This window comes from Heterocephalus glaber, unplaced genomic scaffold (assembly GCF_053883595.1).
Source record: "Heterocephalus glaber isolate CG9 unplaced genomic scaffold, H.glaber_assembly_v1.0 deba00000331, whole genome shotgun sequence".
Lineage (NCBI taxonomy): Eukaryota > Metazoa > Chordata > Mammalia > Rodentia > Bathyergidae > Heterocephalus > Heterocephalus glaber.
The window spans coordinates 56,427,779-56,440,135 of record NW_028258142.1 but is presented as its reverse complement, the minus strand read 5'-3'; the positions used below and the strand labels follow the sequence as shown (position 1 = coordinate 56,440,135).

General features: G+C 45.9%; 1 protein-coding gene across 5 annotated transcripts in view; it reads right to left on the bottom strand.

Annotated features, from left to right (window-relative positions):
- Slc35d4 (solute carrier family 35 member D4) overlaps positions 1 to 12,357 on the bottom strand; it is a 108,482-nt gene that overhangs the window by 78,131 nt on the left and 17,994 nt on the right. For all 5 annotated transcript variants that reach the window (XM_004853159.3, XM_021265154.2, XM_021265155.2 and 2 more), the window contains exon 5: positions 3,804 to 3,881. In XM_004853159.3, coding sequence (XP_004853216.1) covers positions 3,804 to 3,881 — 78 coding nt within the window. The remainder of the gene's footprint in view (positions 1 to 3,803; positions 3,882 to 12,357) is intronic.

Genomic DNA, 12,357 nt, shown 5'->3' with positions numbered 1-12,357 from the left:
ATATAGGCATGTACCACCACGGCTGGCCACAGGCCTGTATTTTTGAATATTCCTTTTATTAATCCAATTCTGACTGTAAATTATCTGGTATGGTGTAAACATCAAACAGAAAAAAAGAGAGGACATTTTACTCCACCCCTGGAAAGGGAAAAAAAATAGCAGATTGGGGGCAATATAAACGTGGCATTTAAAACTCCCTGAAATAAATTCTAATTAAAGGCCTATCTTTATAAACGCCTGTTAATTAGCCAGGCTACGGGAATTGATCCTTTGCAGAGAGGAAGACAGTTCCAGCAGGGATCTGGCTTAGCTTTTTCTACATTCGATAGTGGCGATGCATATTAGATTCACTCTGGACATTTCTGGGATTATTTTGCTCCTTGGCGACAAATGACAGCTTTTGACCCCAGTTCAGATGGAGTGTGACAGATAAACACACTGTTTAGAAGTGAAGAGCTGACAAGAGAAACATGTTTGCTATGAAAGCTAACTGAAGCTTCCGTGTGTTGCTAATAAGCAGGTTTTTGCTATCTCCACAGATTCTATTTGCGCGCTGAACTATGCCTGCAGTTTCGGATCTTTCATCTCTGACCAAGGCAACCAAGGCTCTACTGCCCCCTGGCGGGAAGAGTTAGCGCCTGAAGCCTGCATAATTGCCCCCGTCACGGTAAAATCCCAACTAGAACATTCTGGGGCAGATGCAGTGGAAATCCCAACGATCTGGTACAAGAGTAGGAACAGAGAGGCAGGGATGTCCTGACTTTGTGCACCCAGTCACTGCCCACACCGCAGGCGACACCCAGCCAGCCCGGGCCTCCCACACAGCCGGGTCTTTCTTATTCTGCTTCCAAGCCCTTCTGGACTGCAGGGCCCAGACTGCCGAGGACGAGAACAAGCTGCGTGTGTTACTGCATTTTCCCCGGGATCGGAAAACACGTGAGAAGCTAACAAGGCACTCACTCTCCTGCTCAGGCCCCTGATGCACAGACAGCCTGCTGATGAGTCCCGGTGAGATGGGGGTTCTGACTGGGTCAGTTCAACTCCTCAGAAGTCCAACTGCCAAAAATAGCAGGAAGTGGCTAGCATAACCCTGGATTAGCTAAATTACCCTGAGGGCTACTTACTCTTCGAGGCACAACTCTAAGGGCTCTGCATGGGTTAAATCATTTAATTGTGGGATGACTGCTAGGGGTAGTGACACACACAGGAGGCTGAGGCAGGAGGAGTGCCAAGGGTTAGGCTACATGAGTTCAAAGCCAATCTCAACTACAAACCAAAAAACTAATTAAGGATGACTAAGTCATAGGTTCTCTGTTACAGACGAGGGCACTCAACACACTGAGATACTAGGGAAGTAGCCAAGGTCACGGGGTTTGGGCCCAGGCATTCTAGTTGCAGAATCTGACCTTATTCCACCACTGCCCACCTGCCAGTCCTGCAGTGACACCCAGTGGCCCCTCAGACCACCAGCCTCCTCGACATGCCTAGAGAGAGCTTTCCTCAGGCGTGGTGATGCACACTGTAATCCCAGCACTTGGGAGGCTGAGGCAGGAGGACTGCTGTGAGTTCAAGGCCAGCCTAGCTGTATAGTGAGACCCTGTCTCAAAAAACCGAGAAAGAAAGACAGACAGTCTGTCTTTATGGCTCAGCCTCCTGGTCCAGCTCGACCCTATCCCAGCCTGTGTGACATCCTATGAGGGTCACGGCCCAAGGTTACAGGTCAGCTCCTCCACCCAACTTTGCATTCTGTAAGGGTCATAAATGTCTTCTCCAGCTCCACAGTGTTGGACCTGGCAAAGTGTTGGCCGCTCATTATACATAATCAGTGCTGGATGACCGGCAGATCAGTGACCCCTCCAACACATCTACAGGGCAGGTAGCTTAATTCTATGAGCCACACACTGCCTTGAAGTTGAGCTGTGTGCATGTGTGTGTGCACATGTATGTGTGTGCATGCACATGTGTGCGCACACACATGAAAGGAACCAGCTGTGGTGATGGAAATGGACTACGGGCTCCAGACTATTCTCATCATCAGGGAACAAGGTCATGAGGAGGTCACTTTACTCCCCAGACAACTGACTGTGTGTAGTAAAATCTACACGTAACACAAAACACAGCCTCCTTGTAAAGGTGGACAGGGTGCGAGGTGCGGAGCAACTGTGCACCTCATGAAATTCAATCACTTCGTCAAGGTTCCTGGCTGAGGATCCGCAATATAAGTCACACTGAGAAGATTTCCCACCAGGGACTCAGGCTACACCACCAGACCACAGTGGTATGTGAGCTAAATGAGACACAAGCTCAGCTGTCACATGGTTTCTCTCCTGTGATAAACCCAAAATTACATAAATAAAGAGCAAAATAAGAAATAGATAATGGGAAACAGGGAGATAGATCTTTTGCAAAAGGGAAGGAGACCAAGACGTGGAGGGAGAGGGGGAGGCAGGAGGGAAGGGGATGAAAAAAGAATTAAGAAGCCCTGTGTACGTGTACACACTTCCCCACAAGGAATGTGATCATTCTGCACTGCAAATATGTACTAATAAATTAAAATTGAAGGCAAGGAACATATCCTAGCAGTCTTCATTACAGAGCAGATCTGAAGGCTAAATTGCTAGAAACCACTTCCAAGGCTGGAGCAGCGACTGGTCAACACATTATGCTTCATCCAATGTGCAGCAATGGCAGAAATAAGGGAAACAGGACGTATCTATGGTGTGTGCAAATACATCCACAAACCTGCATAGAAACATGTGCAGAAGTGTGGTGGCTTCCTCAGGGGCGAGGGAAAGCTGATTTCTGTAGCGGTTTCCCCTCTGTTTTCTATAGCTGCTTATATATCAATATATTCATAAAGGAAAGAGGGGTTTCTAAAAAATAACTACAAGAACGCAGCCGCTCATTTTTTTCTAATTGGCCTGACAAATGATGTTGATTTGTGCTTCTGGCGAGATGGAGCTGAAGACTGAAACCTTTGGTCTTCATCCCAGCATCCCCAAGGCCAGGTGCCCTCAGCAGGAGCCTGGCACCAGACTGCTCTGAACAGAGGGTCTCCTGCCAGACGGGGACACCTCGAGCCAGACTCCAACCCCAAGTCCTGCCCTCACTCTCACCTAGGTGATCCCATGCATCCACCCCTAGATCTGGGCACTGTTCACTTCTAAATTCCTAAGTCATTCCTCTGGGGATGAAGAAGCCTTTTGGAATCTGAGTGGCAGGAGCTGCTCTCCCAGCAGGTCTTGGGGGTTCTGAACCTGCCCCACAGGGACCAGAGTGACGTTTTAGCTCAGCACAGCTCTGGGGGCTGAGATGGAGCTATCAAGAGACCACCATGTGGTCCCTGTCACTGAGGGGCCCCAAGAAAGCTAGTCAGAGACACAGGGCAGATAACGGGCTATCTCATCGAACCTAGGATACCATGTGAAGTTCCACCTTGTTATATGCACTATGGAGGAAGAACGGAATTGCACCAGAACACAGCATGGATGTTCAGTGGTTAAGACATAGAGAAGAAGCCCACAATAGAAGCCAGGCCTGCAGCACATTCCTCTGCCCCCCAAGGGTGTGGCTCGGCCCTCGTGGAGTCAGTTGAGTTGCATTCACATCATCAAGAGTTCCCACACATATGTGGTCAACCAAGCAATGTCAAACTTGGATTCCCTGAAATCGGTGGCCATTGTCAGTCAGTCTTGGCTGGAAACTGGTGACAGAAACACACACTCATTTGGGACATCCAAAGGAAAGTATTTCTCTGAAATTTAAAGTAAAGAAAGTGAAACGAGCATTTTGAGATCATTTACCTCTTTCCGAAAACACTTCTGGTACCCGCAGATGATGACTTCCGCTGCGTTGTGCAGAATGAGAAACACAGGCACGGCCTGAGAGAAAACAGAATAATACATATGGAAATATTTTCTCCGATCTCACAGTTACCCGACTGTTAGTTTTTGCATAAACATCAATATCTGTGGAACCTTCGGAACTCACATACATCATCTCTCCTTTCTAGATGGGTGGGCACGCTTTCCTGGTAGGGTAGGTTTCAAGGCCCTGTCCTAAGAGTTTCCCATCAGCAGACATTTATTGGGCACCTCGTGGGTGACAGGCATGGTGCCAGGTGCAAACCCCCCTGAGGAGAGCCTGCCTTCGTGGAGGGAAAGCCCAATGCCTATGGAGAAGGGCAAGGAAAACCAAACACAGAGTAGGGCAGCAGGTGTCACAGGCAGGGAGGGAGTGAACTCTAGCTGTGGTTTCCTCCCCCATAGTATGGGGTTAGCAACACTACAAGCTTCAGCTGCTGCATGGAAAGACAGAAGTCAGGGGATGAGGTCGGTGCCCTCAGGACTCTGCCCAGAGGACTTCATCACTAACTGGCCTCACCTGCTGGTAAGGATCATCCTGGGAAGATGCTCCAGTTTATTGTTTTTTGTTTGTTTGTTTTTTGGGGTTTTTTGGTACCAGGGATCGAACTCTGGTCCTTGCGCTTGCAGGGCAGGCAGCAGAACCACTGAGCTAAATCTCCAGCCCCAAGATGCCCCAGTTTATAGACCTACTAAGGATCATGACAGATTTCTTCTTTTCTTATTTTTTTGAACCCATGGCTTTTGTAAAAAAAAGTCCATTCCCAGACCTTTTTTACTTTTTAAATTTTAAGACAGGGTCTCACTAAGTCACTAAATTGCCCAGGCTGCACTCAAACTTGCAGCCCTCCTACCTCAGCCTCCCAGTGCTGAGATGATAGGCCAGCACCACCACACCTGGTTGCATTTGTTCCTTATCTTTATGGTGGAGATGTATCTTTACTTTGCTCTTTACTTTGCAGCACTGTTCTGTTTCACTTCTCTGTTCCAGCTCACACTGTTTTCTTTTGGAATTCTTGTGGTACATTCTTCTTGCCTTTCTTAAAAAATATTTTCCGCCCTTATCTTTCACTAAAAGTTCAGTTTGGGCTGGAAATGTGGTTTGGTGATACAGCACTTAATTAATGTGTGCCAGCTCCCGGCACCAAAAAAAAAAAGAGAAAAAGTTCAGCTCACATTGGTTTTTCTTTTAACCCTTCTGAAATCAAACTTTAGTTCTTTTCACTTATCTCTTCTCTTTATTTTATTTTATTTTTGAGACAGGGTCTCACTATGTAGCTCAGGCTGTCCTTGACCTTGTGGTGATCCTCCTGCCTCAGCCTCCTGAATGCGTGGATCACAGGCGTGCACCACCACACCTTGCTCTGTCCTTTTTATTTATCTGAAACTTTTATTTTTAAGTGATTTAAGGCTATTAAAGGGAAAGGATCTGTTTTTAAATCTGGCTTCATTCATCAGGCCTTGCTTGGCAGAGTCGGGCCCAGGTTTTCTCATACTTGTCCTCCTTGGCTTGAGGGGACAGAAAGTCTGGGATGGGTGATGGGTGTGTCATGTGGTGCACGAAAGTGAGTATGAGAGGCTAACCAGGAACTTATCAAATTACAACTCACTTAAAATGGCTTTTGCCTCCTTGGTCATAAAATCAGTAATGAGATCAGATTTAAGATTGAGATTAGGGAACTTGAAACCTAGATGGCAAGGAGGCTGAATGCTCTCAACTTTATGATCTGTGACATTTCCTCATCTTCATAAAACCTACTTCAATCACATTCTGGAAGAGGACCTACCTGTAGGTGCAGAATTGATCTTAAAGCACGCATAATAGCTACTAATAACATGCTAAGCACGGTGCCAATTAATTTGTATTCTCTTGCTCAAACCCCATGACACAACAGTACCAACCAATTCATCTTCTCACTTAGAGACACAATTTACAGCTAATTTTTCCTTTAGAGTCCATTCACTAAATCTTAGCATTTCATTCATGCACCAATGAATTTTATTTCCTGTCTATGCAGAGAAACCAATGACTAAGTCACTATGACTTAGAGCTATCACATCATTCCAGCATTTCCCAGAAGGGAATTTGGAAGGCTCCATTGTTATTTGTTCAGGTGCTGGAACCTACTTGGAGCAGTTTGGTCTGGAAACCCTGGCCAGGTCCACAGGCATGGCCCTGGGGCCTCTGCAGAGGTGTGGCCGACTCAGTCATGTACAAGTTCTACAACAGGTCTGCCTATTAATTTTTGTGAAAGAACAGAAATCCTATCTTCTTTTTTTTTTTTATCCTTTTATTGGTACATTTTAGGTGTACAATATAATGACATTCATCATTAGAGATATGCATCTTTACATACTTTCTTGGTTCTTATTTTCTCCCCCTTCCCCTGCCCTCCTTCAACCCCTCCATCCCTCCCTATTTACAAAGACTGTTTCCTTTTTTTCATTTTCTCATATTAATTCCATTCCCTTCTTTCCTTTCCCCTACCCCTCCCACTTCCCCTTCCCCTTTGCCCCTCTTCTTCCTATTTCACATTATCTATTATACCTTTTAGTCCTTATTTACATTTTCAGTTTCTCACACTAGAGAAACTATCCTATCTTCTCTTTGGGTGATTTTCAAATGTGTAGGTTTGCCCTGAATCTATAATACGGAATAACTGCAGTCCAGGCCCTCATCACAGTAAGCAACCTTGGGTACTGCTGGCTGTTAGCTGTATCAAAATCATGATGCAAGCTAATGTTAGAAGGGTACCTGCCCACCCCAATGGAACCAAACAACCAAAGCTTGGTGCTTACCCCCGAGAATTGTGACTCCAAATGCACTAAGCACCCTGGACACTAAGTTGCTGCAGTGTTTTTTATAAGGATGGTGTTGAGCACCTGCCTCATGGAGACCCCAAATTTACCCTTCATGAAGACCCTGGAAAACTTCCCCTCAGGTCTGACAGCAAGCAAGAGCTTTGCTTTTCTCCGAGAATGCCTCTGCTCTGATCTTCCAAACACTTAAGAGTCTTGCAACTTTTTATTTGGCTGTAGAAAGATGGGAACCAAATTCAAGGCCCAACTATATTTATGTTGTGAGATTGTTATGGCTTATATCTAGATGTCCCCCCAAAGCCTCATGTGGTCATAGGTGGGGCTCTGGGAAGGTGGCTGGATCTAGGGAGTGTGAATGTGGACTAGGGTGTGATATTGGGATCAAAGGTGTGTTGTACTGGATTAGTTCACTGATTGGTTTAGCATAGTTCTAGGTGTGGGTAATAGGAAGCCCAGCCCTGGGTTTGGACGGCACCACCCAAAAGGTTTGTAGCCTGGATGAGATAAAAGGGAAAGGGAAGGGAAGTTTGTTGCTGCTGCTGCTTGCTGCTTGCTGCCTTCTGCCTGCCCTGCCACAAACTCTTTCTCCTCCATCATGCCCCTCTGTCATGCTGCACTGCCTTGGAGCCAGCTGACAATCGACTGAAACCTTTACAAACTGTGAGCTGAAATAAACTTTGGGTGTTGGGTATTTTGTTCCAGCAATAAGAAAAGTAACTAAGACAGAGATAGTACAGCATAAATTTCTATGCACTAAATCTCTTAGTGGTCTCATCTGCTCTTTACCTGTATTTCTTCTAAAATCCTCTTTATAAAGTCCTTTTCTTTATGATCTTGTTTTAATCATAATTATTTTACAAGCTACCATGCATCCTTTGGAAAGATGATGAGGTATTTGAATATGCAGATGTGTATAAATATGAATATTCAGGCAACAATTTGCGTGAGTTTAACTGTTTATTTGCATCACTCTTTATTATTCTGCTGTTAGATGCCGAACTCCTCCAGGGCAGAGGAGAGGACTGCCCTCTCCCAGTGCACTTCCAGGACAGCCTGGAGGTCACCTCTGTCCTACATGCATCCCATCAATTAGCTGACTGTGTTAGGGGCCTTGTATAAGAAATTGGTATCTCAAAACACTAGAAGCTCTGCAGTTTGGCAAATGCAAATCTTAAGAGATGTGCATAGGAATAGAAAAGGCCTTAGGGGCACCAACCCTCCAGCTTGGCACAAGCACCTGGGCCACAGTAGTGGGCAGATTCACCCAGTCTCAGTGAATTGCTGTCTTTCTTGCACTTTTAGCCAGCTACATATAAGAGAACTGAGTTCAACTAAATACTGTATGCATGTCCGAAGCAATCTAAAGGAGCTCTGCATGAGCCAAGTGAAAATACATTATCACCTCCTCCTTTTTATAGAGTCCTCAAGAAAAGTTCTTTTTCCTTTTTTTAACTTTAAAAAATTGTGGTAAAATATACATAATATGAAATTTAGCACTTTAGCTTCCTCCTTCTTCTTCCATGCTGGAGATGGAACCTAGGGCCTTGTGCATGCTAGACAAGTGCTCTGCTACTGAGCTGCAACCCTAGCCCCTAACTTAACCATTTTCAAGTGCACAGTCCAGCGGCATTAACCACATTCACATCACTGTGCTGTCATTGGCATCATTCATTTCCACAACTCTTCTCATCTTGGAAAAACTGAAATTCTGTGCCCATTAAAGACTAACTCTCCATTCTCTCCTCTAGCCCCAGTAAGTACCATTCTATTTAATCCCCCCAAAATTAACTATTCTTAGTACTCTATGTAAGTAGAATTACGCAGTATTTGCCTTTTGATGACTTCATCCATACTGTTGTGTGTGACAAGATTTCCTTCCTTTTTAAGGCTGATAATATGTATACCACATTTTCTTTATTCATTTATCCTCTGATGGATAGTTGGATTGTTTCCACCTCCTGGCTGTTGTGAATAATGGTTAAATGAACATGGGTGCACAAACCTCCCTTCACAAACTGGCTTTCAATTCTCTTGGGGGGATATACACCCAGAAGCAGAATTAATACAAATAGTACAGTTGGGGCTATGGGACCACTCCCCTCCACTTACTTGAACCTGGGCAATGCCCCAGGGCCAACCTCCCTGACTTTTCTCCTAAGGCCCACTACCTAGAAGCAAAAATAAGAATAACAGGGCCAGGGACTTAGCTTAGTTGTTCTGCCACCTGCTGCGCAAGCCCAAGGACCTGAGTTCGATCCCCGGTACCAAAAAAAAAAAATAAGAATTACAAAGACCTCTGGAAATTCCAATATTTCAAACTAGGATGCACGTGTGCTATCCCTGCTTGCATGACCTATAATGACCTTTCTTCCCTCAGAGCTCATTACAGATTTGTACATATAGATTGCATCTCATGCATCATATTATAACAGAGTGCATTATGGGAAAGGACATGTGCAGCAGTGGATACAACAGATATGACTCAGCACCCTGTCAATCATGTCAATCATGCTCTGAAAGATCCAAAGAGAGGCAGCCTAAGCTGGGCATACATTTCAAATCTTTAAGTCCAACTTATTCCGCTCTCATGGCATTTTCCTTTCTACCAACACAAGGCCACTCTCTCTGAGCATAACTTCATCCTTTAAAGTTCACTAAACTTAGCTGCCTTTTCCTTACCACTGTAAGCAATGTCCAATTCTCTGTTCCTCACACACAAGAACCTGGAAACCTGTCCCCTGGGACCCCCGTCACTCACAGTAACAGAGTTGCTGGATCATATGATAATTTATTTTTAATTCTTTTAGGAGCCATTATACTATTTCCCCTAGCAGCTATACAATTTTATATTTCCAGCAACAGTGCAAAAGGATTCCCATTTCTCTACATCCTTACCAACAGGACTTGTTATGGCTACAGCCATCCTAATGGGCATGAAGTAGTCGCTCACATAGTTCCGATTTGCAATTTCCTAATGATGAATGATGCTGAGCATCTTTTCATGGCCATTATGTATTATCTTTAGAGAAATATCTATTTGAGTCCTTTGCCCATTTTTGAATCATATTATTTGGGTTTTTGCCATTGAGCTTTTGGAGTTCTTACAGCCCGTACATTAATCCCTTATCAGATAAGAGACTTACAAATATTTTCTCTCATCTGCAGGATGCCTTCTTACTTTGTCATTTGATGCACCAAAGTTTTTCCCTTTGATGAAATCCAATTAGTCAATTTTTTCTTTTGTTCCTGTGCCTTTGGTATCATATCCAAGATATCACTGTCAAATCAAATATCATGAAGCTTTTTCCCTAAGGTCCAGTTTTAATAAGGCTTTTAGGGAAATATTTCAGATGAAGTAAGAAGATAATGAAAATCTTGTGAGGGGTTTACTGGACAGCCACCCAGCCCACATTTTAAAAAGTAATCTTTGTACATGGACTTTGGTCACCTTGATAAGAAAACAATGTGACAGAGGACAGCTGCCTAGTTTAGTGAGCTGGAACAGGGAAGGCCGGGTCAGTCTTATCCTCCATCAAGATTTACATTCCTTTCCTTTGTGGACGCGAGTTCCTTCATGTGATACTAAAACCAATGAAACAGAGGTCCCCGAGTTCCATTTTGCTTAGTGAGGAACTGATTCCACACCAGTTTAATTATCCTCATCAATACCTCCCTCCACGTCATGTCCACCCACCATGTGGTTTGCTCACGGAGGAGATAAATCGTGCCAAACAGTTTAGGGAAGAACCAAGCAAAGAGCCCAGAGGGAAGACCAGTTCCAGTCCTTTCCAGGCGCCTTCACCTGGATTTGCAGAGTCCCTGACCCTGGCCTTCCCTAAGCAAGAATATGGTATGGTTTGAAGCAGCAGCCAAATCACCAGCACAGGATGGCCGCTCACAAGCCAGCCCCTTGTGGGACTTCTCGCCAGCACAGGTTGAGGCAACCCTGCCAGGCTCAGAAGTCCTCTGGTCAGGAATTTATCACCAGTAACAGTGACCCATCAAAGCTGTGCGGCAGGAGATTAGAGCGTGGCCAGCCAGCTGGGCAAGTCGGTGTGACCTGTCAATCACGCAGATCCAGCACACATGTACAGAAAGACTAAAACAGTTCCCCAGCCCTGCACGGGGACAATCAATGCTATCTTCAGTTCTTCTGGCACAAGAGCAAGCGGGTTTGTGATAGGACAGCCAAATCTGAGGGCAGTCTGAGAAACGGGAGATCCAGACACCGGCCAACAGCTTCGTGGCCACAGTGCTCCCCTTTCTCGGTGACCCACTCTCTCTCTGCAGAGTGTATTTATTTTCCTATCTTTAATAAACATAAAGCCTCACTACCTTTTGGGCCTGCCTTGTCCAGGACAACAGAAACCTAGAAAGAATCTCTAGAGGGAGCCCACAGCCCCCAGGCCCTGGTAACAGTTGTGCTGGCCACGGGCTGACTCTCGAGTGAGTGTTCAGCGTGGGTCACAGGTGGGCCTAAGGAGCCAGTGCAGGAGGGAGGGTCAGCCCAACTTCACATGCCATCAGGACTGGCAAGAGGAAGTGCCTGGCACATGCTCAGCCCTGAACACTCACGGTGGCTGTCCCCGTGGGCACTGTGTGTTCCCCACTGCCCTGTCCCTTTCAGTTCCTCAAGGTCGAGAGTGGATCTTCTTCGCCTTTAAGCCCCCAGCACACAGCAGATCCCAAAGAAACACTGGCTGAAAGGATAGCTGCAAGAATAATCCCCTTTTCCTTTCTACGGATTTTAGGTTTGAAGTGGAGAGAACTCTTCCTGCAGGCCCTCTGCAGTTTGCTTAGCTTCCTGCCTGAACAGCACATCAGGAGGAGGGAACTTCAAGGCCTCCTCAGATCAGGGGGGCTTTTAGGGAGCAGAGCTACCTGGGAGGCGTTCTGCATAACAGTGTGCCCCTAGGAGGTAACTGAGCCCTTCCCCCCAACTCCTTCTGGACTTGCTAAAGGACAGCTGCCAGCGGGGTATTGCTGCCCGTTTTCCATCGGACACAAACTGCAAGTGAGCAGCGCCTGGTGTTATCCATCCTGGGAATTCCTAAGCAGCTATGTAAAAAACCCCAAAGGACTCCAAAAACAGGAAAGATGCTGGGTTGAGTCCTTTAACTAGAAAACAGCGATAAGTGTCTCCTCCTCCTGCCCCTCTAATTGGGGATGTGGGGCTTGGGTCGGTTCCCTTTGCTCAGAGTCTGAATTGAGCAGCTTCTCCTTGCTGTTAAGAAGGCTGTGCGTGCTCCAGCCAAGGCCCCTCAACTGCTGGCTCTCAGGAGATAAGGAGCTCCCACCAGAATGTAAATCAATGCCTGCTTCCTCCTCCCAACAGCCTTGCAGTGGAAAAAAAATGAAAGCTTAGCTAAACAGCGTGTGGTTAGGGCTGAAGATGACATCCATCTGGGTACAAAGGGGTCAAAGGTCAGCACCCCATGGGGATTACACCCTGAGAAGCATTGTTCTAGCTTAAGACACCCCACCTACATTGACAATGGGGATGGACTTTTGAGAGGTTTGGGCCACCTAGTGCTGATGTCACTCATTTTGGGTAAGGAACCTCATTATGAGAATCCACTACACCCTTTTCCAGGTTTTTGGGGGCCAGCGGGGACCTTGAGTAACCTCAGCTGGCTAATCAGGGCTCTGAGTCTCGCTGAGCACCCTGGGGGAC